Raw genomic sequence first — 27,196 nt, 5'->3', positions numbered from 1 at the left:
ACAAAATTACAAAGAATAGTATAATGGACTCATATAATCTATAACACAGCTTCAACAATTACCAGTTTTGTCTCATTTTAACCCCATCTACATTCTTTTTATGATTATTAAATCATTAGTACTACTACTATTATTATTTTGCTAGAATATTTTTAAGCCAGTCTCTGAGAACATATTTTTTCATCTGTATACTTTAGAGTGCATCTCTTACAGATAAGGACTTAAAAAATTTTAATAAAAATGCCATTATTATTAAAAAATTTTAATAAAAATGCCTACAAAATTAATAGTAATTCCTAAGTGTTATCTTTATCTATATTCCAAATTCCCCAATTGTTTCAAAGTGTCTTTTTATTTTTGGTTTGTTTGAAACACAACCAAATGAATTACACATATTGCCTTTAACTGGGAGGCCATTTGTCTTACAGAATACACTATATTCTGCATTTCCATGGTGATTGGTTATGTCGAGTATATTTTCATATGCCTGTTGGCCATCTATATGTCTTCTTTGGAAAAGTGTCTATTCAGTTCCTCTGTCTATTTTTAAATCAGGTTGTTTTTGTTTGTTTTACCCATTTTTAAATTTTTTAAATTGTTTTAAGGGTTGATATTTTTTGAATATTCTAGATACATGTTTTCTACAGAAATATATGATTTGAAAATACTTTCTTCAAGCTTATGATATTTCTTTCTCTTAACAGTGTCTTTTACAAAGCAGAAATCAGTTCATTTCTTAAAATCAGTTAATTATCGAAATCTTATAAATCGATTTTCTAAATGGATTGTTCTTTTGTTTCATAGCCAAGAAATCTTTGTTTATCAAGGTCACAAAAGTATTCTCTTATACTATCTTATAAAAAATTTATACTCTTCAACTTTACTTTAGATTTGTGATCCATTTTAAATTTTTTTTGTGCATGTTTGAGGTACAAATGGAGATTCTTTTTTTTGCATATAGATATTCAATTATTCCATTATCATTTGGTGAAAAGACTATTCTTTCTTTCCTTTTGCTTTTGTATCTTTGTTGAAAATCAAATGGCGGTATGTATTTGTGTCTATGTCTGGACTCTGTATTATTCAATTGATCTACATGTGTGTCTGTTCTTCAAAATCCAGCTTTATTGACCATTGTAGCATTCTATTAAGTATGGAAATTAGGAAATAAAAAATCTGTAAACTTTTTTTTCTTTTTTAACATGCTTTTGTCTATTCTAGTACATTTACCTTTCCATGTATATTTTGGAATATAATTGTCAATTTCTATGAAAGATTCTGCTATAGTTTTGTTTGAAATCGAATTGACTGTATAGTTCAATTTGGTGAGATTGCTGCAACACTACCAAGTCTTCCAGTGTATAGACATGATATAGCTCTCCAGTTATTTTGGTCTTTGATTTCTTTCATCAGTGTTTTATAGTTTTTGGCTTATAGATTTTTCAAATATTTTTATAGTTATACCTAAGTATTTGCTGTTTCTTTGCTGCTATTTTAAATGATACTCTTTAATTTCAATTTCCAACTGTTTATTGCTAATATATAGAAATATAATTGATTTTTCCATATTGATCTTCTATTCTGCCACCTTACTAATTCTACTTACTTTCCTGTAGCTTCTTAGGATGTTCTATAAAGACAAATTATGTCATATGTACTTAGAGATATTTATATTTAATTCTTTTCCACTCTACGTGCCATTTATTTCTTTTCTTACTTATTGTACTGACTAGGACCTCCAGGGTGTTATTAATAGTAGAGTATAAGCAGATAACCTTGTAATGTTCCCAACAATAGAGGGAAAGCATTCAGAAATTTATTATTAAGTCTAGTGTTAGCTATTAGTAGTTTTAGATGCCCTTTATTAGGTTAAGGAAATTTCTTCTTATCTGTAATTTGTTGAGATTTATTTATCTATTATTTATCATGAAAGGATACAAATGTTTGTCAAAAATTTTTTCATCCTTTTTGATAATCCTATGGTTTTCCTACACTAGTCTTTTGATATAATGTTACATTGATTTTAAATGTTGAACCAGTCTCGTATTCTTGGGATAGAACTTATGTGGTTAAGATGTATTATTCTTTTCATATATTACTGGATTCGAATTGCTAATATTATGTTAAGGCATTTTGTTCTGTGTTAATATGGTCTATTGTTGTGTAATGTTCTTTTCTTGTAGTATTGTTGTCTTGATTGGGTATCAGAATAATCTGGCCTTCTAAAAAGACATGTGAAATGTTCTCTCCTCTTTCATATTTTCGAAGATTTTGTGTAGAACTATTACTTCTTTAAATGTTTAGTAGAATACCCTGGTGAGGACTTTTGGGCCTAAAGATTTCTTTGTGGGAAAATTTTTAACTATAAATTTTGTATCATTAATCAGTATAGGACTATTGAAGTTAATCTCTTCTTGAGTGAGTTTCGGTAGATTGTGGTTTTCAAGAAATTTGACTAATTCATCTGAGTTTTCAAGTTATAGACATATTATTGTTTTTGTATTTCTTTATTATCCTTTTTATATCTATATTAACTATAATGATGTTCCTTCTTTCATTAATGATAGTTTTAGTTTATGTCTTCTCTCTTCTTTGCTTGGTAATAGAACAACCAGACTAGCGGTTTATTAGTTTTGTTGATCATTTTGAAGAATCAGCTTTTAGTTTCATTGTTTTCTCTATTGACTTTTAAAAATTAATTAATTTTTTTATTATTATTGTGACATTGGTTAACAGAATATAGTAAGTTTCAGGCGTACAATTCAACAGTAAGGCATATATATATATATATTGCATCGTAAGTTCACCACCCATAGTTAGATTTCTGTCACCACATATTTGACCCCTTATACCATCTACTTCATCCCTCCCCCTTACCCTTTGGTAACCACTAGTCTATTGTCTATGTCCATGAGTCTCTGTTTGTTTGTCCTGTTTGTTGCTTTTAGATTTATAACCCACTTATAAGTGATATGATGTGGTTTTCAACTTTTTCTGTCTGGCTTATTTTGCTCTGCATAATTTCCTCTATTGATTTTTGTTCTCAACTTTATTGTTCTTCTCTTAACTTTATGACTTTTTTTGTCCTCCTTGCTTTGGATTTTTTTCTAGTTTCTTATGATAAAAACTTAAAATTTCGATTTGAGACCATCTTTTTTTCTTTTGTAATATAAGCATTAAAACTAGAAATCTTTCTTGAAGCATTTCTTTAACTGTATCCTACAATTTTTGATCTGTATTGTGTATTTTATTTTTTATTAAATATTTTTGAAAAATCTTGAGGCGGCTCTATAGTGTAGTGGTTAGCACGTCTGCTTTACATGCAGAAGGTCCTGGGTTCGTGCCTCAGGTGGAGTCACAGACCATACCCTGGGTGTGCTAGAACCAAGGTACACCAGGCCCCCCAGTGCACTGAGGGTGCCGGGACCGGGGGCGCTGGGCCCCGAGTGCACCAGGCTCTGGGTGCACACCACGAGCTTGTGGGAGGAGAAGCTCCTCCTTCAGAGGTTCAGCAACTTCTTTGACTTTAGGGTTATTTAGAAGTGTGTTTTTTTTATTTCAAAATATTTGAAGCTTTTCCAGAAATATTTTTGTCATTGATTTGGGGTTTAATTTTATTATGGTTTAGGAGCATTCTTTGTATAATTAAATTTTTTTTTAATTTGAAAAAATTCGCTTTATGACCTATAAGATCTAATGTGGTGAATGTTCCACATGCACTTGGGAAAAAAAATGTATATTGAACTATTGTTGATTGGAGTGTTCTCAACATGTCAATTAGGTAAAGTATTTCTATATCCTTAAAGATTTTACATCTACTTTTCTGCTTTTTCTATTGATGACCAAGAGAAGACTTTGCTGTCTTCATTTATCATAGTAAATTTGCGGATTTTTGTTTATTTGTTTCAATGTATATTAGTTTTTGCTTCATTTATTTTGATATTTGATTAGATACATATACATTTGAGTTTGTCATGACTTTTTGGTAAATTAACTCTAATACCATTTTGTGATGTCTCTCTTTATACTTGAAGTATTCTTTGTTCTGAAGTACACTTTGTCTGATATTAATGTAATAATCCCAACCTTGTTTTGATCAGTATCTTCATGTATACTTCTTTCAATCTTTTTACATTGAACTTATCTATGTGTTTATAATTAGAGGTTTTCTTATAGACAGGAGATAGTTGGATCCCACATTTTTATTCAGGATGTTAGTATCTATCTTATAATTGAAATGTTCAGGCCATTTATTTTTAAAGTAGCTATTGATGTGTTTGACTATCTTCCTGGTTTTTTGTTTTTTCTTCTTTGCTTTCTTTTTTCCTTTTTTTCTGCTGCTTTTATACTGAGTGTTTTATAATTCCTTTTTCTTCCTGCTACTGGCTTATTTATTTATACCTTTTAAAATACTTTTTTTAAAGTGGTTATTCTAAGGTTTAAAATATATATCTTTAATTTTTCATGATTTACTTTTAAATAATACTATATTGTTTCATGTATAGTATACATATCTTTTCTATTTTAGGCCAATCAGTATTTTTTCCATATATTTTCTGGTCCAGTCTCTCTTTGCTCAGCTCTGGAATACCAAATACTTGTTTGTTAGACTGCTAAATACTCTGTCATTACTTACTGAAATCTTTTTCCTTTTTGTTTTAATTTTTCTTTCTCTTTCGGTTTTCCAATTAGGATGGTTGCTTTTGAGTTGACTTCAAGCTTGCTGATCTTTTCTTCTATTCTGTACAATCTGTTTTTAATACCATTCAATGAATTTTAGATTTCAGATATGTTATTCTTTGATTTTGCTTTTGAATTTACTTCTTTTACAGAGTTTCCATATTTATGCTGAAATTCCCCTGTTTCTTTTTCCAATGTTTAGATGGTTTTAGGCTCATTAACATCTCTATAAACATATATACAATCTCATCTACTTATCTACTACTTCTACTTTCTGGGCCATATATTAGTCTGTTTTTAGTGACTGATTTTCATCTTGACTGTTTTGTCACATTTTACCATTTTCTCACATATATAGTAATTCTTGTACACTGGGTATTGTGGATGGTACATTGTAGATGCCCTGGATTTTGTTATTCCACTTAAGAGCATTAAGTTTTATTGTATCATGCATTTAAATTACCAGTAGATCATCTTGCTCTTTTGGTGGCTTGGTTTTAGGCTTTAGTAGGTTAATATGTTTCATCTATGCCCCTAGGCCTGGCATCTAGTATTTATACCTTAAAATTTCTTACCTTGGTCATGTGTAGAATCTCTCTGCACTAGTAAGAATTGGTATACAGGTGTCAACCTAGGTTAATTTATCCATCAAGATTGCTTTGATATCTTGGCCTTTGTAAATAATGCCACAATGAACACAGGGGTTCATATATTTTTTCAATTTAGTATTTTTGGTTTTTTTGATAAATATCCAGAAGTAGAATTGCTGGGTTGTATGGTAATTCTAATTTTATTTTTTTGAGGAACCTCCTTACTGTTTTCCATAGCAGCTGCACAAGTGTGCAATCCCAACAACAGTGCATGAGGGTTCTCTTTTCTCCACATCCTCACCAACATTTGTTGTTTGTTGACTTTTTGATAATAGCCATTCTGATAGGTATGAGGTAATATTTCATTGTTATTTTGGTTTGTATTTCCCTGATGATTAGTGATATTGAGCATCTTTTCATATATCTATTGGCCATATGCATGTCTTCTTTGAAGACATGTCTGTTTAGGTCCTCTTCTTATTTTTTAATTGGATTATTTGTTTTTGAGTTGTATGAGTTTTTATGTATTTTAGATATTTTCCACTTACTGGATATCTCATTTGCAAATATCTTCTCCCATTAGGGAGGTTACCTCTTAATTTTTGTTCATGTTTTGCTGCACTGAGCAAAAACTTTTTTGTTTGATGTAGTCCCATTTGGTTTTTTTGCTTTTGTTGCCCTTGCCTGAGGAAACACATTCAGAAAAATATTGCTAAGATCAATGTCAAAGAGTTTACTGCCTATGTTTTCTCTAGAAGTTTTATAGTTTCACTCATACATTTACATCTTTAATTCATGTTGAGTTAATTTTTGTATATGTTGTAAGAAAGTTGTCCAGCTTTATTTTTTCTCATGTATCTGTCCAATGTTTCTAACACTATTTATAGAAGAGACTGCATTTACTCCAATTGTATATTTCTGCCTCCTTTGTCATAGTTTAATTGACCCTATCAGCATAGGTTTATTTCTGGGCTGTCTATTGTATTCCATTGATCTATGTGTCTATTTATGTGCCAGTACCATTATGTTTTGATTACTATAGCTTTGTAGTATAGTTTGAAATCAGGGAGCATGATATTTCCAGCTTTGTTATTCTTTCTTTGGATTGTTTCGGCTATTCAGAGTCATTTGTGGTTCCACATAAATTTTAGGATTATTTGTTCTAGTTCTGTGAAGAAGTACCAGTGATATTTTCATAAGGATTGTATTTAATCTGTAGATCAATTTGGGTGATATGGACATTTTAACAATATTAATTCTTAACAGTGTTGGGTTCAGAAGTCAGATCCCAAAATATAGCAAACTACATTATTTGTCTTACTCCCTGGGAGCAATCAAATTTACAAGATATATTATTTGGAAAGCTTAGAGTCAAATTAGGAAGGCATGGATTCAGCCCTTATTTTAATCATTGAAAAATGTATTGGGTATCAACTGTAGACCAGACAGTGTAAAAGCTGATATTATAGAAGGGTTCACAGAGGGTTCCTTGAGGGGACTCTCCCCAATAGAATAGGAAGTTATTCTTACATGGTTCCTATTAGTCATTGTAGAAAATTTAACAATAGATAAATGTATAAAGAAAAAAGTAAAAATCACATGCAATCTCAAGACTGGGGCTGAGAATTTACATGCTTAGGTTCTAAAGCCAGATGGCCTGTATTTGAATCCCCGCTCCAGGTCTTATTAGCTTGATAACTTTGAGTAAGCAACCTAGTTTCTGCATTTGTAAAATGGGGGATAAGTAGAAGTATTTAAATAGTGCCACATTTCCTTTCGGTGTTTTTCTCTATGCAAAACTGGCTTCATATTTAGCCTGATTGTTTCCTTGCCCTTAACATAGTAGGCCGGACAATTTTTTTTTTTTTAATGTAATGCCAGGTATGCAACCTTTTAGAAAGCAATTTCAGAATGTAATTTTGCCAGATTATTTAAAATTAGAATTTTAATTCCCCAGTTAATTCTTTTACTTTAAAGTGTGTTCAGTCCTCCTAACAGTTTGTTATGATGCCATTCTATTTCAATAAATCAACCTGGCAATTCAAATGGGGATTGTGGAAGACAGTGTAACACACTAGAAAGTAGGAGATTGTAACTGAGTCAAATGTAATGTCGATTTTCCCCCTTCAATCTAGGAGCAGATTCTTTGGTCTCAGTTAATCAGTGAATTGTTGCATTACTACTGCCCAAACACTTTTACACATGAAATTTTATTATTTAATGAATAAAATCTGACAGCTTATATTCAGACTATGGTCCTGATATCTATTACATATGTGATCTTAAATCAAGATGGGACCAAATTATTTAAGTTCTCTAGGACTCGGGTGTTTCTTTTATAATTTAAGGATAATATTACCTGCCTCCTCAAGTTGTGATATGAGTCAGTTATAGGTAAAAGACTTTCTTTAATATAATTACTGCATATGGTAAATGTTCAGGAAGTGTTAGTTGGTGATGACTATGATAATAGGGATGATGATGGTGGTGATTAGTTATAGAGTAATGGTTAAAACAAAGGCTTCAAATCAAAAAGCCTGGTTTTGTAGAGTTTTGATACTTTGATAGTTGATGGGTTTTAGGATTTGGAAAAGTTGTTTAATTTCTCAATGCTTGAATGTTTTCATCTGTACAATAAAGATGATAATTTTTTAAGCTGGTGTGGAGATTAAAGGAGAACTGCTCAGGAAAGTGCTTGGCAATAAGTAAACACTCCATAAATGTTAGCTCTTATTCTCATTATTTATAAGAAAAGACATTAATAGTTCCAGTGAAAATATTTAACAAATTCTTTACTTTTCTTAAGGGCTTAGAAGAAAATGGTTCATGTCATAATTAAGAGGATTTACTGAAGACACTAGTATAAAAAAAGAAAAAAAATCTTTGAAAAGCTAAAATAATAGCCCAGTTTTGAAAATATCTTTTGTTGTCAGCTCTTTTAAGATTTTCTTCTTTTGAGATGAGAAAGAAAACTGGGTCTCTATTGCTTTTCATTTTATGCTACCCAACCCCCCATATTTCAAACACAAAATACCTTCCTTGCCACCTGCCTTGGGCTAATATGCCAAAGAACTTCCTGCCCAAGTTGTTTTCAGGCTCTGGGTCAGCACCATAAATCTCAACAAATCCTTGGTGGGGCTGAGGATGAGTCATTATTATGGCTTTTTTTTTTTTTATTCTTTCTGTCTGCAATATAATAAATACCACCCCAGGACACTGTGCCCTGCAGACAAAGCATCATTTGTACAGTTTGTGTACCCTCCCAATCTGTAAGTCACAGATGGTACACCATAATGTATCCATTGTATGCATTTTTGAATAAATAGGTATAACAAAGACAGTATGCTCTCTCATTTAATCTCACCTTTTAACAGTGAAAACATGGCAATTTCCCATGCTAGTGAAGTAGAGCAGGTAAATCCTGCAGCAGTCTGGTTCTTGGCAAGCCATCCAAAGTATACCTGGTAGGAGCTGCACTGATGGTTTCTGGGCCTCAGCTCCCTAAAGCCTGTTTTCCAACTGCAATTTGATCAGGTAACATGATGACCATCATAAGGAATCTAGGAGCACATCAACTACTATCCCTTCATTGCAAAAAACAGAAAGCTCAACTCAAGCAAGCTTAAACAATAAAGTGAAAAATTGTGATGCAGGCTGCAGGTACGGTTTACTCTGGTTTCCCAAAGGTTAAGACCAAGACCTAAGTTTTCTATTTGCATGTTCCAGCAGGCATTTCCATTCACGAGCACAGGAAAGTTGCCAGTGGCTCTTAAGGCTGAAGCTTTCTTGTTGTTATGTGTTGGGAGTAGAGACAAGAGTTCTGGGTTTCAGTCAGATTAGAATAATTTAGGTCCAGTGCCCATCTCTAAACCATTTGTTGTCTTTAGGGGAAGGAATTGTACCAATCATGTATGCCCAGGTACCATGCCTGTGCATAGCTAGGGCTTTAGAAGCACCTGGGCTGCCTGGAGGAATGATGGATTCTTGAACAAAGGGTAGCAAAGAGAGGGAGACTGGTACCAAAGAGAGGGAGACTGAATATCAAAGAACACTGCCGTAGAGACAAGGGTCCTCTTTTTTTTCTGAAGTCAACCAGAAGCAGAGAGGTTTCAATCTTGAAAAGTGGTCAGAATAAACAATTCGGGGCTACTTAAACCTTGTACTACATTCTGTACAATTCATTTTCCAGGGAGGTTCTGCTACTTTGAATTATATTTGTATCTTGTACTCCTTTTCCACTATTATTAAATAAGCTTTAGTTCTGAGCCGATTCATTTATGTGCGCGCGCGCGCGCGCGCGCGCGCACACACACACACACACACACACACATGATAAAGATCTGCGCCTTGCTCTCAGAAGTCTAAAAGAGACAAAATGACCTGAATTTAAAAACTAAATAGCTCTCTGTCTGGTTATTTGGAGAGAGACAGAGTAGGGGATAGGGGAAGAGAAAGAGAAGGGGAAAGAGAAGACAGAATAAAAGGGAGGAAGGGAAGGAGAGAAGACACTAGCTGGCTTACTCACTGTATTGTATTGTTGAGTAAATCAGTCTATACCACCACCAACCTCAGAATAAGTTATATCACGGGGCCCATAGGGAAGCAGCAGCTTGGTGGTCGACCAGCTTCTGAAATTTGAAGTATCTGCCCCCATGACTTTTTATTAGAGCTCATACTGGGAAACCATTGCATGTTTGTTTTCATCTTTGTTTTGTTCGTGGTGTCTTAATGTGTGTGACCTGTGCCTCCTACCTGACATCCAGAGGGACCTTTGTTGAACTTCATTTTTACTACTTAGAGATTAACAGTTCTATGTATTTTCCTGGGATACCAAAAGGGAATTTTCTACAGGTTCCATAGCTTACAATTTTCAGACCATTCCAAATGTAGCCTAGAGTATTGGTTTCTATCCTTCTATTCTTTGATAGTGTGTAGTACAAGGGAGGTAAAATGGTTGTGAGCATTTCATTCCAAGTGCATTTAGAAGTGTATGCATTTTCTATGGGCGACACAGATACCTACAACGTGCCATAGGAGAACAAAGGAGGACATGTTTTCTTATGTGAGGGTGCATTTCATGGAAGAGTAACATTCAATACATCTTTTAGAACTGAATCAGAATTCTCCAAAGGGTGGGGAAAAGGTGGTTGCAACATTCAGAGCCTTGCTGATCTCTGAATAGCAGCATCAGTATCATTACCAGGGAGCAAGTGAGAAAGGCAGAATCATGGGCCCCACCTTAGACCCACTAAACAGAAGCTGCATTTCAATAAGCTCTTCAGGTCATTTGTGAGCATATTAAGTCTGAAAAGCACTCCTCTACACCAGTAGGTCTCAGCCTTTGCAGCACATTGGAATCACTTGAGTAGCTCAAAGAAATATAGAAGGCTTGGCCCTAAATCTAGGGATTCTAATATAATTTGTTTTAGGTGTGGCCCAGCAGATATGTTAAAACAAAACAAAACAAAAAGTTCCATAGGTGATTACAATGAGCAGACCAGTCTAAGAAACAGAGTTCCATTTGGGTCTCAGCACTGAGAAAGAAGCAGCATGATGCATTCACGGGCCCATTGTAGGTCAGCAACCCAAGTTATTGGGAAGAGGTCAGCACAGTTGAATGCATCATGGTGGAGAGAAAGCCAGCTGGTCATACAGGGCCTTCTTTGCTTCCCTCAGGTATAGACCATTGGGTAGATGCTAAGAAGGCCATGGAAAGGTGCAAAGAGGGGGATGGAGTGATCAGCATTGCACTTGGGAAGGATTATACCACTTCAAGAATGAAGAGTAGGCTACGGTAGGGAAATCAGTTGGAAGATATACCAAAAATTATTCAGGTCAGTAGGACAATTGAACGATTTGCAGGCCCAGTGCAAAATGAAAATGTGAGATGCTTGTTCAAAAAGCAGGAAAAAGGTGCTATTAAAGGTACTTAATGATAAAACATTTGTCTTCCTTGTGTGGTCTTTCTGGACCTTTCATGATACACGCACACATATTTCTATTTAATATTGTACTTTGTTAGACACAGGGACACTCATTGGGTAAGTATAGACACTCAAAGTCACCCCCAGTTTCTGCCCCCATTACTCAGTAGGATGTGCAGCCCGTTGGCTGCTGGGTTGTCCCTTCTACTAGTCACTGGACTGAGATGCCATGTCCTGTTTGGAAAAGGAGGCTCAATCTTCCCTTACCACAGGCTGTCTACCCCAATTCATGGTGGACAGCTACTCAACAAAGGATTTTCATCTTAGCATCAGGGTATACTTGGTACCGGGTCAGGGGTGGATGAAAGGTTCACTCCTGCTAAGTCACAGGCTGAATGTGTTGTGGGGCTGCCAGCTGCTGCCATGTCTGTCTCATGGCTCTGCTGCAGCCTCTGCCAGGGCTGGAGGGCGATAGGATTTCTGGGGTGGGACAAGAGCCAGGCAGCTAAGAACTTCCACCACCCTTTATCCCCATGCACGCTCCATTGTCCCTTGGACTTTACTTATAAAACACAAATGCAAAGATAAAATTAAAAATTTCAAGCCCACCCTGCCTGCAGAGCAGTAAACCCCAAATGACAAGCCCTTTTAAGTGAAGGTTTCTGTCTGACTGCATTAATCCCTTGCCCATAAAGCTGACTCAGAGAAATGGGAGACAGAAGGATGGACTGGAGAAGTATTAGGAGATGGTCAAATCAGCACGTGGTGATGTTCAAAAAGGAACATGTTGATGATAACTTTAAACTCTCTAGCTTGTATGACTCAGTGGATGGTGGTACCATTAAGAGATACAGGGAAATGGGAAATAATTATTGGGATTGGGAGCAGGAACAAGTTTTAGGTACTTGTGAATTCTTCCTTTATTCCAACATTTAACCATCCCTCTTTTCTCTGGTTTAATTGCATAGGCTGGCACTTTGAGAACAATGATAAATAATAGAGGAAGGAGTGAGCCTACACTTCTGACTCTAATTAACTCTTGAGTGCTTTATCCTGAAGCTGATGCTAAATTTGTTTCACAATCACGGGCCTCTTTCTGTTCTCTTGGGGATTGTTTTCAGGGATGGGATTTTTGTCAAAAGTCTTTTAGGCATCTATTGAACAGATCCCATAGCACTGGCTCTTTTCCAACTCTGTACAGGGTGTCTTACATGAATAGATTTACTGGGAGGATGTGAACAGAATGTCAAGTGGGGGTTTCCTTGTAGTCCCAGATTGAGGTGAGGACAAAATGACACTAAGCACCACAGGTTCTAAAGAGAACAGTCTTTAGCCTGTACTAATTTATAGTTGGAATCCCTTCTCTTCAACCTCTACACCCAGGCTCATTTGAAGGTAGACAACTGGTCCACCTTTAGTCTGCCATGTGAAGACTGGTGAGGGGCCTAACAAAAAAGAGATCAGGGGTCCTGAAAAGAGAGTTTTTTTTTCTTCCAGAATTGCTTTGTCCTAGCAAGAGCCAGATTGGCAGTGAACAAATGCTCTAAGACTCTTTTCTATGTTTTGGGGTGCTTGAAAGAAGTCTGACACTGGTCGAAGATCTGCTAGGTGGCAGATGTACTGTTATATTCTTGAGCCTATCTGAGCAGAGGAAAGGCACCTGGAGGGAGAGGGCAAAGTTTGGAGAAGGGGCAGCACTGAAGCAGCCTATGGTCAGACCAGCAAAGGTGCACGTTTCTCAGGGTCAGGTGGGCAGTATAGAAGATACCTATCATCTTGCTTAAACCTAACAAGAGGGCTGCTCCCAGGTGAGATCCACACCAAGGACAAGGGGTTGTGGAGTACCTGAAGGTGGCAGGAGCTGCATGGGTGGTCAAGTTGGGGCCATGTTGAGGAGCTCAACGTCCTCTGAAGAATCCATGATAACCTCACAGGAAAACCAGTATTTGGCTGCTGGGCCACAGAGAGGGCACCAAAGATCAATCTGTGTTGAAAGAAAACAAGCCATGGTGAGAGGACTACACCAGGGCCTGGTGAGTAGAAAATTCTGCCTTTTTGCTGCTCCATTTTTCCTACCTGAAACTACTGAAAAAGCAAGAACGTAGAAGTTTGAAGGAAAAATAGCGAGTATAGAGCTTTGAACTAGATACGAAATTAGAGTATTAAACTAGAATAATTTTATTAACTTAAAATTGTCAGAAAGTTATAAATGTATATATCACTTAAAGATAAGAAGGTAGGAATTCAATATTGTAGGGTGGAAAACAGAGACTTAAAAAAAAGAATCACTTCATGTTTTTATTGAGACAACTCAATCTCATTCCTTTGAATTCTTGGGTTATTCCTCACTGGGGCTATATTGCTACTGCTGTATTCAATGTCCTGTAGAAGTCTAATTTCTGCATTTCATTTAAGATCTTTGTATCAGTATTCATTTAAAAGGATATTCCATAGCTGCTTAAAATTATTATATAATCTTGGTCAGGTTTTATATCAGGGTCCTTCATAAAAAATTTTTTGAAATACTTTCTTCTTTCCTTGTGCTCTGGAATAGTCTAAATATTTCAGAATTACGTGTGCCTCAACATGCTAACACGATTCACCTGTGAAATTTCCCAGGCCTACCACTTTTGTGGTGAGCTGGTGAGGCGCTGCTGTTCCTTCTTTCACATTGTTTGGACTGAACAAGAGTAGGTGCTGGCGCATCCCTCTCCTCTCCCCCACGCTGGTCAGTAGCATGGCTACAGAGTTATGCTAGAACACATCCTCAATATTTAATTTCTAGCTTGAATTTAAACATCCAGTCACCAAATGTTTGCTCTCCACAACACACAGGCCTGGGTCAGTGTGGGCATTTGGGAGCATGTTGCAGGAAGACAGGCATCTCCCTTCCTTCATGGGCACTAGGACTTTGTTGGAGACCCAGCTCCCCTGGAGAGTAGTACAACATAGAACAGGATCAATGCCAAATTCAAATAAAGTCCCTGGGACTTACTCATTGTCTTATCTTTGGATAAAATCTGGAAAATTTGTAAATGGTAAAAACCTATAGCGAAAGACTTCAAAATGTTTTAAGATTCTATCCTGGCCCTATTTTTTTTCAAGCCACAGTTTTGTACCCTGTTAATAAAGGCAAGCCAACCAAATTCTCCGAATGTACATCGCAAGATGTTCTGGAAATCTTATCCTTGGGTCCCACACATTACGCATGTTTGTTCAGGGACAGCTGTAGGGAAGCCACATGATCGCTTTCCTCATCTGGCCAGCAAAGCCCCTCTCAGAAGACAGCATGCAGCAAGTATTCTGTCCTGTCGGGGGAGGCTGTCTTGAAATCCCATCATTTTTCCCCCTCTAGTCTTAGTCTGTAGTGAATGGAAAAGGGAGGACTGGGTTATTTCAGTTCCAGCAATGGACACATCAAAATTGCTTCTCTCTTCCTTACTAGTCTTTCCCTTGAGGACCTAATTTATTTCACGCATTTTGACCTATCCTTGCTTAGAAATGACTGCTGTGATTCTCTGTTGAGGCATTTCCCTCTTGCCTTTTTTGGCCGCCAGGCAAACCTACCATGCCACAGTTCTCTGCACAGTGATGTCAGTCTGGCTGCTGAGCCCAGCTGGATGGAGGTGTGTTTTATGAAGTTCAACCCTGCACCCTGGGCCATAAATACACATTGTGCACATAAGCGTACAGCTAACATTGCCCAGACCCCTCCGAAGCACCATGTTAATAAGCAGACAGTAAGTCTTTAAAATATGGAAAAGCAGTTAATCTTTCCGCTGGCAAATCCTTTGTAGGGGGTTGTTTTCCTTGCTTCAGTATCGCTGCAGGCAGGACTTTTTATCTTCTAGAATTTGGAGGAAAAAGAGAAGTTGCTGTGGGGCTTCATTGAGAACACTTGGGGAGCCTTCCTCTAAGAGGGTACATGTGTTAAGAACAATAATATCTTGCACTTGTCATTAAGCATCTGTATGAAGTAGTGACTCTGGATCTGCTCTCAAGGAGCTTGAGCACTAATAATTCCAGTATAAGACAGGGCTGCTGCCTATGGCAGTGAACCCACAATGCACCTGGGCTCCAGAGGCTTGGGCTCTGCCCCTGCTACTCTAGGAAGTTACTTAGCCTCTTGTTTCCCATCTCTAAAATGGGCACAATTTTATATATATATATATATATATATATATATATATATTTATATTTATATTTATATAGCTTCTGTGAGCATTTACTTACCTCTCTGAGTCCCAGCTTTCTCTTTTGTAAAATGAGAAAATCATTACTCTTTGCCCTTATCATAATGTTTCACTTTACATATGCTTTAAGAATACATGAACACATTCTCCTTATAAAGACTTCAGTGTTACAGATTAAGTTCAAGCCTCCCTTGACAATGAGTTCATCAATCTTCTCCTTTCCCTTCCGCTGCTGCTCTCCTCTTCTGTCCCCTGCTGTTTCCTCCTCCCTTGCCCTCTCCCCCACTGATGATGTGATAGAAGGATCAGACTTGAGGCTGGGGATGTGAGCTCAGTAGATAGAAGATGCCTGAAGCCAATACAGGCTTGAGTCATTGGAGAGATGCTAGGGCAAGTTTGTGGCTTGCTTCTATCCTGCTGAGCAGCTATGAATATTACCTGTGTGTCTCAGGCAGAGAACAGGAGTTGCCAGTGGTCAGACTGAAGGATGGCATAGGTGAGAACTGTCAGTCTGGAGATGACATGGTCTGTGCCTTTTAAATATTTAATTTCACTTGGTCCTTCCATTCCTTCTTATATTTCTGTTCAACTAACATATGTTCTACTTTTTCAGTCTATTTATTTTTTCTATGTCTAACATGAGTCATGGAATCCTTACTGATTTGCTATCTATTCCCAATACATCTAATAATTCTTATCCATTCCATTTATTTTTCTTGTTCTCTGTGGCAGAATTAAATATTCTTAGTCATACTTTTGTATAGTTTCACAACATTATTTTCCTCACTTACTATGTTTTGGATATCTTTTCATGACAATAAATAGAGATGGTGTAATTTTATGTTATTTTTCCAGCTTCTCAATTCAACACTTTAGCTCATTTATTTGCAGGCTTTTTTCTTTTTCCAATAAAAATACTTAAGATCATACTATACCAGATTTGAGTCTGGCCTGTTCTCAAATTATCAAGGATTAATTTAATATGTTTTTTAACCTCCTTTCATGTGGTGCCAAGTAGACCATAGAATCATACACTGTTGCTTAGTCCTCACTGATGAACCCTCAGTTGGGTTTCATTTTTTTTCTCCTCTCAGTGAACAATGCTACCAAGAGCATCTTTCTACATGACTTCTTGGAACCTGAAACAAGAGTTTCTCTTACTGAGAAGTAAAACTACTGAAAAATTTGTGTCTAAATGACTTCCATTGTAATAATAACAAATGGCTGTAAAAGTTCACCTTCCCACCAGCAGTGTAGAATAATATTCAGTTCTTCAGACCCTCCACCATTTGATATTACCACAGATTTAAATTTTTGACAATCTGCTTCGTTACTTAAATTTCATTTCAATTTGTATTTCTCTGATTTTCACTGGGGTTAAACACACACACATATCATTTTTTCCTTTATGTTTCCTCTTTTGTAAATCGTCTCATGGGTTTTGACATTGGTTAAGGCAAAACCTTCCCTTCCCTTTTTATAAAACCTAATTTTATCAATTGTTCATACTATTCTTTATATTTAATCTTTTGAATGAACCTAAAGATCATCCCTACGAATTTCATCAAAAATTCTATTGGGATTTTGATTGAGATTGCTTTGAATTAAAAGGTTAATTGAAGGAGAAACAACATCTTTAATATATGTATTCTTTTCCACAACCATTGTACTTCTCTTCAATTTTTAGTTTGTCTGTTTATGTTCAGTAAATTTTGGTCATTTTCTTCATAAAGAAATGTCTTTTCCTAGATACTATCAATGGTTCTTTATTTCATAAATATTTTTTATTGGTTATTGCCAGTGTCAGGGAAAGGTTGTGGTTTTACTTGCTGATTATGTAACTGGTCAGCTTGCTGAATTTTTTATTAGTTCTAATAGTTGGTCAGTGGGTTTTCTGTGAACACTGTGATAGCTGTTCCTTTTTTAGGATTTGGTAGTATTCACTTAGGGGTAGATTTTCAATGAGCATTTCAGGTTTTTCTTGGCAATTGGTCTGCTCCTGTTTTTATACTTATTTGAATGTTGGTAATTTATACTTTATCCCTAAAGGTGTATTTGCTTTAAGTTTTAAAATTGTTTGCCATAATATACATAATAATGTCACTTAAAATATTTTAAATGTTTCTTTATTGTCCAACTTTTAATGTGATTTTGTGACTTCTTTCTTGATCAGGAATGCCAAAAGTTGATTTATGTCGATGTGCTTTTAAACCGGAGTTTGGTTCTTTCCATTATCTTCACATTTTTATTTGCATATTATTCTTTTGCTTTTATCTTTTTAATTAATTCTGTTACTGATTATATAAAAATTTACGGAGACTCTGTTCTGTCCAAGGCACAGCTCTAGGTGCTGGGGAATAACAGATAACCATAGACAGATAGGTGCAGCCTTCCTCTGCAACCAGCCTTACATGGCAAACGCAGTCTGTTGTGAGAGGCAGACAGTGAGCAAGAAAGAAGGAAATGGAGGCAAAGGAGATTGAGAAGAAAGGTGGCATCCTTGACAAGAAATGACTGATTCAGTGGTGTTGGTAAAGACTCCAACCTTATTGGAGTGGTTTTGTGAAAGAAGGAGAAAAGTGAGAAAGTGGAGAGAGGAATTGTGGATAATTCTTTTTCGGAATTGTGCTATAAAGGAGGACAGAGAAACAGGGCAGTAGGTGGAAGTGAGGTTAAGGGAAAGTTTTGTTTTTCCTGAGATGAGAGATGTGACAGCACGTTTTTATAAACCGAAAGGAATGGCTAATAGATAAGGGAGACTATTTCTTCAATAATCACCTCTCTTCTCTTCCATCAGTTACATCCTTGCAGAAGCCTGAGAGCTGGGCTTTCGAGATGGGCATCAATACTCAGTCCAGGGTACCAGAGGGAAGACCAAGTTTTATGGGCACTGGTGCAACTTTATATTCTTATTTATTCAGCTTCTCAAAATTCAAATTTCAGTTCAAAATTTTAGAAATTCAAAATTTTAGTTCATTTATTTGCAAACATTTTTCTTCTTCTTCCAATAAAAGTATTTAAGATCATACTACATGAGATTTGGGTATGGGCTATTCTCAAATTCTCAAGGATTAATTGAATATGTTTTTTAACCTTTAAATTCCACTGTTTAGACCTTTTTGCTATTAATTTCTAATTGTGCCCTGCCATAAAGAAGAACATGTAATTGGTGCTTTCTATTCTTTGGACACATTACAGTTCCCTGTGTTTGAAAGTAACTTATATTCTACATTGGTTAGATCTGAAGAGTTTTTGCTCAATATTTTAATAGATCATGCATTCATCAATCACTTTTTTGATATTTCTGCCACTTTGTACGCTATGATCATACAAGTTTATGTCATTTCTTTTTATACTATTATACTATTTTTAATATGAAAAATTATTCAGATTATACTATTTTAGCATGAACTATTTTCTTTTTTACATATTAATGATTTTCACTTAGACTATTTGCATAATAATATTAACCTGTTTCTGTTCCTCAGTTTTGTTGATAGCACTTTTCTACGTTTTTTTCCTGTCATCTGAAATCGCTCATCCTGACATCTTTTTCCTGACACGCTGTTTTAGGAGTGTCTGTTGCAAATACCATAATGTTGGTATTTTTATAAACCAAATTTAACAGTGTCTGCCTTTTAACATGTGAATCTAATCATCTCACATTTATTGTGATTGGTAATAATTTTAGTCTTATTTTGCCAGTGTGTGTGTGTGTGTGTGTGTGTGTGTTGTTTACCATACTATCTTGGATTGATCAGGTTTTAATTTTTCAGGGATTTTTTTTTTTTTTAAGAATTACCCTTGAACCATTTTAAACCATGATTGTCTATCATTATCTACAATTATTTAGAATCAGTTTTTCTCTGGACCTGGCATACTTTTTACTTCTTTTCTTCTATTCCCTTAAAACTTTAAGTAATGTTGCTCTGTTTTCTTCATTAAGTACTTCCATTGAGAAGCTGGTGCCATTCTCATTTCTCTTTAAGTAATTTGTTTCTAGAGAAGATTTTAGGATTTTTCTGTATCTTTGATGATCTGAGGTTTCATTCATGCTTAAATGGACCCTTTTAATGAAAAAAAAAATAGGATTTTCCTTCAATTAGAAAATATTCTTTCCTTTCGGAGCTTCTATTTCATATTTTAATTTTTTTATCATTTATTGTCTATCTGGAGGCTCATTTTACTTAATTTTCAAGTCAACTATTTGTTTTTAATGAGTTGTGTGACTTTAGTTTTGCATATTTTTTGAGACTATTAATTTGCCTGCAACATGGAAATCATTGGTTCTCTAATGAGAGCTATTTCAGGTAGATTATTTTTATTCTGATAGGCATACCATTACAGAGGCCAACTGTTAAAGCAGCATACTTACATAGATGAGAAGGCACCTAGAGCTAAAAGGAGGAGGTAAAGCAGAGATTTTTAAAGTTTTATTGGGACAATTAGCAAGTTCGAATTTTTTTCTCAAGCCAAGGGTATGAAGGACAGAGAGCAAGTTTCCCAGAGTATGGATAGTAGTTTCGGCATTGTGGAAATATTGTTGAGCAGTGGCATGCCCTGTTCCCTGTTATGGAGGGACAAAAACAAACATAATTACAGGATATTAGATGGACAGGTACTGAGCATTTGTAGAAAGGCAGCCAGTTGTGTTGTAATCTCAGAGGCATTCTTGGATAATTCAACATATGAGGTGGTAACAGGTAAAAATAAAATGGGGCTCCTTTCCCCTTCTTTATAGTTTTACAGAAAACAGAAGGATAATTTTAGTAAAGCATGGTGATACACTCTAGAGAATAGAACAAATTTGTTGAAAGATGAATGAAGATAAAATTTATGGAGAAAGTGAACATTTTGTTAGGTTATAGTCTATTTCATCCAACTAAATTGAGTTTAATGAAATATCATGGAAAGTTATGTGACAGGGATTCTAGGCCTGGGGCTAAATATTCAGCTAATCTGTTGCCTCTGGAAGAATATGGGATTTTAGTTTCTAGTTTTTTCCTCCAAAGAATTATTAGTAGTTCTTGTTAAATGAGTATTTTACTTTGTCATTTTGCTGCGTTGGGTAATGTGAAAAGCAGGTGTCATTGAGCTTACTTCAGTTGGACTAACTGTGCTAATGGACATAGACTATCAGAGTGGCTATACAGCCTTATACCAGCACAATTTGGACTCTGTGAAGAGTGGTACTTCTTAAAGGACTAACATTAATTTTATTAAAACATTGTACCTCTATTTTGGACAGATATTATGCAAAGTAGTACAGAGAAGAGTTTAGGAAATTCACTTCATCTTTTGTCATCAATATGACCCAGCTTCAGTCAATCTTTGAGGAAAGGAGGAGAGAAAAATCTACTTAGAGGAACATCGAATACAACTTTTGATAATGTCTAGGCAGGAAATGAGGCTTGGAAAAGCCTTACCTCTTAGACCTTGGAAATTAGATGATTTAGCCCAATCTGACTCTGCTGTGTTGTACATATAAAAGTCCAGTTTTCCCAAGGTTTTATGGGCTGTATATGGCTATAGTTTTAGGTTAAAAGCTATTGTCTTCTTAGTGAAGCTTGATATTTGAAAGTGAAGAGCCTCATGGAAGGAGGCAACTTTAAGTACCCTCTGAAACTTGCTTTCCAGAGTATTACAGTAGTTAACCACCCAAGGGGAAGTTTTTCTCATGGCTCATTACTTAAGGAATGGTAAAATGACCACTCACGGAGTCTGTACCTCTTTTCCCAACAGGTCCTTTGTCATCCAGCAAATCCCAAGCAGCAATCTATTCATGGTGGTGGTGGACAGCAGCTGCCTATGTGAGTCTGTGGCCCCCATCACGATGGCACCCATTGAAATCAGGTATATCCTTTGGTGTGTAGGTCCAGCCAGTACTACTAAAGCTGGTAAAAGGGATCAACAGTAAGGAATCCTGGGGGAGAAACATTAGAAAGGGGAAAACAATATCCTTTGCACTGTTGGAGAAAGAGTAGTTGTTAAGGGAGTTCAGTGCCATGTTTTGACCTCTGAAATGCAGAGTAAGGGAAAGTAACGTTTGGAAATATGCCTTAACTACGGTCAACATAATGAATCTCTTAAGTGTGAACGTTTAAAGGCCCAGAAAATCAGAAGGCGTCCAGAATCTTGTCATGGCTTCCATCCTGAGGTAAGTCTGAAAACCCTTCCGGGTTTTTTTTTTTTTTTTTCTCATCAGATTTACCATGAGTATCTCACAAGGGTTAAAGAGCTATAACTACTGAGTTCACTTGTGAGGAAATAATCCCTTTCAGGCAAATCAAAGCAAAATACACAGGAAGGCTAATGGTACCCTATTTTCAGCCCTCAATTCCTGCTTAGCCTGTGCAAATTGTCTTTTCTTATAATATCCATGTATATATTTTAAAAGCGTCTTTACTCTCTTTCCTACTATGATGTGCTGTCATCTTATCACTTTCTACTAATACACGCAAAGCGGCTCTGATCGTCTTGGTTTACTTATTTCAAATTGTAGTCAACAATTATTTTCCCCTGCTTACTTTCAGACAGCCTTTTATTTATTATAAATTCACCTAAAGCAAAAGTTGCAATATTAATATCAGATAAAATTCACAACTTATGAAGGTGAAATGACAAGCCTCTAAACATTCTAACCACATGAAGTCACAACTACAAAGTATCTCCATTTATACTGAAAGTGACGATCAGAGGAAAATTAAGCTTAGTACCGAGAAAGGTAAGTTTACCATAGATTTAGGTGAATTATAAGAGAATACCTTCTACAATGCTATGGACAAAAAAATGTTTAAGTATAGCCAAAAAAAAAAAAAACCATATATTTTTAATTAACTCCACACCCTCCTCAAAAAATGGAAAGCTTGCCTAGACAAATACTGTAGGGAAACTGGGAAGATATCTATTTTTTTAAAATGCCACCAGCGCCAGCTGAATATTAATCTCACTTTTAAATAGCAAATAATTTTAATGTTATTTAAACTATCCAAGTCCTAGAAAAGATTTTTCAAGTCAGTATAGTAATAATAAGAACTTGGAATTTATTGAGAATGTTTGCTTCTATATTTAAAGTGAGTTAAATAGCAACATATTATGTAAATATATGCTGAAAAAGCTTTTGATAAAATTCAATGATCACCCCTCATAAAAGCTCTATGTAAAATGCAAATATAAATAATAGTCTCCAAAACACTAAAATGACTTCAGTTAAAACCAGAAGTGCATACTTAGACAACTAAAGTCATTACAGTAAAAATCTTCTAGAGTTAACAAAATAATTTGCTTTGGTATCTTGATACAAGATAAACATTTTTAATATCAGTATTTTTTTCTGTAAGTTTCTAGACCTAGTAAGATGAGGTCAGTGGAACAGAATAGAAACTCTTATATTTGACAAAGCTTCAATTCAAATAGAAGAATATAAATAAGACTTAAATAGTAAAATAACAGTCTCACAAGAAATCCTAGGGATTAGAGAGAACTTCCTATCCAAGACCAGAAGCTATGGAAGAAAAACAGATTTATTTAACTATATAAAAATTATAACTTTCCTACGGAAAAAGATAAAGTCAGTAGCCAATTTATAGAACTTGAAAAAAAAATTAAAAACAAATTATAAAGAGCTCTTTTAAATTGATAAGTCAAACAACTACATATAAAAATAAACCATGAACATGAAAGATACAAGCCTCTGAGTGAACAGAATATACAGGTAACAATAACATGCTCCGTAGGTCTATACCGCTGCGTCTGGGCATCTTTACCATAGGCAGGGGCAGAGGCAAATATCTTTGTCTGGTAGGGAGCTACATTCAGCATTCATTGTAGTAGTAAATAACAGAGGAGAAAATGAATGCCCATCAATAAGAAAATAGCTGAATAAAACAGAGTTAGACTTTAATGGAGTTGGAGAAACTTCCATCAGTCAGTGGGTAAAAAGCATGCTGCAGAAAGTAATGAGTACTACAATTTCACTTTTATTTTGTAATTTAAAGGATTTATTTAAATTTCTTTAAATCAAATTTATTGAGGTGACACTGGTTAATAAAATTATATGTTTCAAGTGTATAATTCAATAATACATTATCTATATATTGCACTGTTCATGATTTTAATTTTATAAAACAGAGCCCTCCTTCCTTCAAATGAAAAGAAAAAAGAAACAAACCCTTTCATAGCCAAGTCACTGAAATGATCAAGCTCCTTCAATGTGATCTTTTGTTTACATTCTGACAGGAAGAAGTTAGAAGGCCAATATTATCATTTTACAGTATGATCACAACAGACATTTCCACCAATAGTCCTTTTCCTCTTGAATATTTTACATGATAATATGCAAAGAGTGATTTTGAATATGTTATACAATGACAACTGATATCAGAAAGTCTCATACTAACTTATTGAAATTTACACCAGTTCATTTATGTAATTACAAAAGACTTTGTTTATACAACTGAAGAGTAGGGATAGGTCTGGGGACTTGATGTGGCTTAGAAAGTTTAAGGCATCTTGGAGTTTATCTCTGCTCTAATTATCCCTACCTTTCCCTGTAGGAGAATGCAAGGGAGTGTGGGGGTGCACCGAGTCTTCAGGCCAAGATGGTCCTTATCCTGTTCCCTCTGCTTTTGATGCTCTTCTCAAGGTGACACTGACTGAGATGTTCTCTTGGCATGCTAAATTATGGATAAACTGTGAACCAAAATATGGTGCAACATAGAAGACATGAAATATAGTCCAACCATCAGCATCTCATGATTTTGAACTGTGCGTGATATAAACTCTTAAAGATACGTTGACAAAAAATGTTATCTTTTTACTTTGCCAGTCATGTAAATGTGAGTTTGCTACATGATAATCACCCTTCATCAGAAACGGGACTGCAAGCAGGCAATGTCCCTTCTGCTTGAAACCCATTGAAACCAATTTAAAACTGTGTACTTTTTAAATAAAGTATATTAAAATCATAATCTCCTTGTTTGGGTTTTATCATCCCTTTATCGTAAGGATGCAGACTAAAAAGTGCATGAAAATGTTACCCATTCCAGACACCAGAAAAGGATGATTGTTGGCAGAGCCTTTGCTCTAAACCAGACTCTAGACAGATATTTAACAATTGTTTTGATGCTCCACTATGAGTTATAAAAATATTTACAGAAGGAAATAAAAATATCATCTACATGGCAAGAATTTATTATGTAGAATCCTGAATTTTATTGAACTAACCTTCAATAGAAATCATAATATGGATGAAAACACATGCTCCCATAATATTCAAGTTTTGAACTATTTGGCAATAGAAATGAAGAAGTCATAAATCCTAGGAATTCATTGTGAGAAGACTTGAAGAAGGAGAAGAAGAATGACTACAAATGACTCTCAAACTTATTGCTTGAGCATTTGGCTTCTGGCTTTCCCCATAAACAAGAGATGAAATTAGATCTCAAATATTACAAGTTGTGAAACTACCCAGACCTGTAAGCATTTCTAAAACACTGGATCCTGAACCAAAGAAAACAGATTCCATTGTATCATGGTTACCAAATAAAATGAAATGATTTCCATGCCTAGGTACAATCAAGAACGCATTGCTTTATAGGACAGATGTCTAAAAGCCATGTGGAGAATGCCACTTAAACTCAAAAAAAAAAAAAAAAAAAGCCCACATTATGCTGTTAATATTTTTAGAAAAACTGATGTTATCATACTACTTTATACTAAAATAATTTTAGTATTTATAGGAATAATAATACTTCATTACTGTTCTTTAAATTACTATGCTCCCAGTGTTAATAATGTAACAATATTATAACCTGCCAAGCTGTCGAAATTTTAACAATGGGGCTGTAGTATTGTGACCACTGTGGTCATTGATATTGTTCATGTCTGTGCACTAAGTAAGGGAATGAATTCATTTGTTACTTATACAAGTATCAAAATTTGTTATTTTCACACTAAGCAATCATAATGTAATATTTTTACAAAAATAACATCCCATGGCTAGCCATTCTTCATTAAAATTATAAAGAACTGGCAACAGTAGGTCCAGCGTAATGCTTTATAATGCCCATAATTTCATGTTAACAATGTTAAATATGTTAAATATAAATATTTATGTTTTAATTTCCTATCGCATTCCAAACAGTGGAGTGGCATCATTTTTAGTATATTGTTTGTGACATAAAGACAGTATAAGTTACACTAGTGACCCATGGCATTGTTAGGCATCACCTTCTTGTGAATGACTCACCCACCTACAACCTCAGATTCTGTCCCCTCAAATGTCTTCAACCAAATGGCCACTCCATTTATTTACTTGGATATCTAATAAATTTCTCCAACTTAATGTGTCCAAAGTGGAAACCTTGATCCCTCTCTACCATACTCTTTGCTTCCGACCGACTCAGCTCCTCAACCCACCTTTTTTTGCATTTTCCCCCTCAGCCCATAGTTTAGCGAGTACCATGAGCTCTGCCCTCCATTTCTCACTGTCCCCTTGTAGCTTCCATCCTCTTTCAAGCCATTACCAGCCCCTTCGCCCTGCATCCTCATTGGTCTCCTCTCCTCTGCTCCACCTCCCATCCCCCAACTCTGGGGTCCATTCTCCATGCAGCAACCAGAGAAATTTTTCTAAGACAAATTACCAGATCACACTTCTGCCCAGTGCAATTAGAAAATATACAGACCTCTCATTAAGTCCACAGTAGTGGTTCTCAAACTCTCCTGTGCATTAGAGTCATCTGGAGAACTTTCAAAAAATCTTGGCAGGACCCAGGCATTCATATGCTTAAAAAAACTCCCCATGATGTGAATACGGAGCCAAGTTTGAGAACCACTGACCTGTGGGCCATACAGGGCCTCAGCTCTGGGCTCTGTCTCCATTTGTCGACCTGTCATGTGTACTCTGTCCCACATTCACTGTACTTTGCTGGCTGTCCTGTCTTTGAAAACCAGGGCTCTGCTATTACTGTACCCTCTACCTGGAAGGTTCCCAGTTCTGGTCTTTATGTGTCTGCTCCTTCTTACCATTCATGATGAGCTCAAATATTTCTTCCTCAGAGACACCTGGTAAAGCAGCCTTCTCATACAGTTGCACTACCCTGCTTTTATTTTTTCTTTACATCTGTATCTGGAATAGTTTTCTGTTCAGTTTCTTCTATTGTATTGTAGCTCCATATGGATGAGGACTTCTCCGATACCTTTTGTGGCTTTGTCTCCAGCTCTTAGAGCAGTGTGTGGCATATAATGAAAAATAAACCACCAACAACTATCACAAACTGGGTAGTAAATGTTCACTGAGACAACTCTCCACCTGGCACTATTTGAAACACTTGTTTAATTAACCCATGTGATTCTCACAATAAGCCTAGGGAGTAGATGTCATTACATCTCCATTTTATAGATGAAAAAAACAAGGGCACAAAAAGACAAAGTAACTTTCCTGAGGTCATGCAGCCAGAAATGGCAGAAGCTGGAGTTTGAACCTAGGCAATTTGGCTCCAATGTCTGGGTACTCAACCAATCAAATACTGAATAAATGACCAATAACCTAGTACTATCTAAAACCCTGGATCCTGAACCAAAGAAAATAGATTCCATTATATCATGGTTACCAAATAAAATGAAATGATTTCCATGCCTAGGTACAATTGAGCATGTCCCACTCACTGACATTATTGTCACCTCCCTCAACTACTGGGTCTCTACAACCTGCTCTCCAATACAAGTGCCAGCTTACCTCCCTAACCACTGCTACTATTTCTGTCCTCCCACCTCCAGAGCATTCTCTGCTATTTACTAGCTCTGTCTT

General features: G+C 35.7%; 1 protein-coding gene across 4 annotated transcripts in view; it reads left to right on the top strand.

The window, feature by feature from the left end:
* CACNA2D3 (calcium voltage-gated channel auxiliary subunit alpha2delta 3) overlaps positions 1 to 24,354 on the top strand; it is a 790,850-nt gene extending 766,496 nt beyond the window's left edge. For all 4 annotated transcript variants that reach the window (XM_036219353.1, XM_036219351.1, XM_016156350.2 and 1 more), the window contains 3 exons: positions 21,130 to 21,242; positions 21,462 to 21,544; positions 23,943 to 24,354. In XM_036219353.1, coding sequence (XP_036075246.1) covers positions 21,130 to 21,242; positions 21,462 to 21,544; positions 23,943 to 24,035 — 289 coding nt within the window. In that variant the 3' untranslated portion in view covers positions 24,036 to 24,354. The remainder of the gene's footprint in view (positions 1 to 21,129; positions 21,243 to 21,461; positions 21,545 to 23,942) is intronic.
* The last annotated feature ends 2,842 nt before the right edge of the window (positions 24,355 to 27,196 follow it).

The sequence above is a fragment of the Rousettus aegyptiacus genome, unplaced genomic scaffold (genome assembly GCF_014176215.1).
Source record: "Rousettus aegyptiacus isolate mRouAeg1 unplaced genomic scaffold, mRouAeg1.p scaffold_m13_p_4, whole genome shotgun sequence".
NCBI classification, from domain to species: domain Eukaryota; kingdom Metazoa; phylum Chordata; class Mammalia; order Chiroptera; family Pteropodidae; genus Rousettus; species Rousettus aegyptiacus.
The sequence above is the reverse complement of the archived record's forward strand: the minus strand, read 5'-3'. Positions and strand labels throughout refer to the sequence as shown.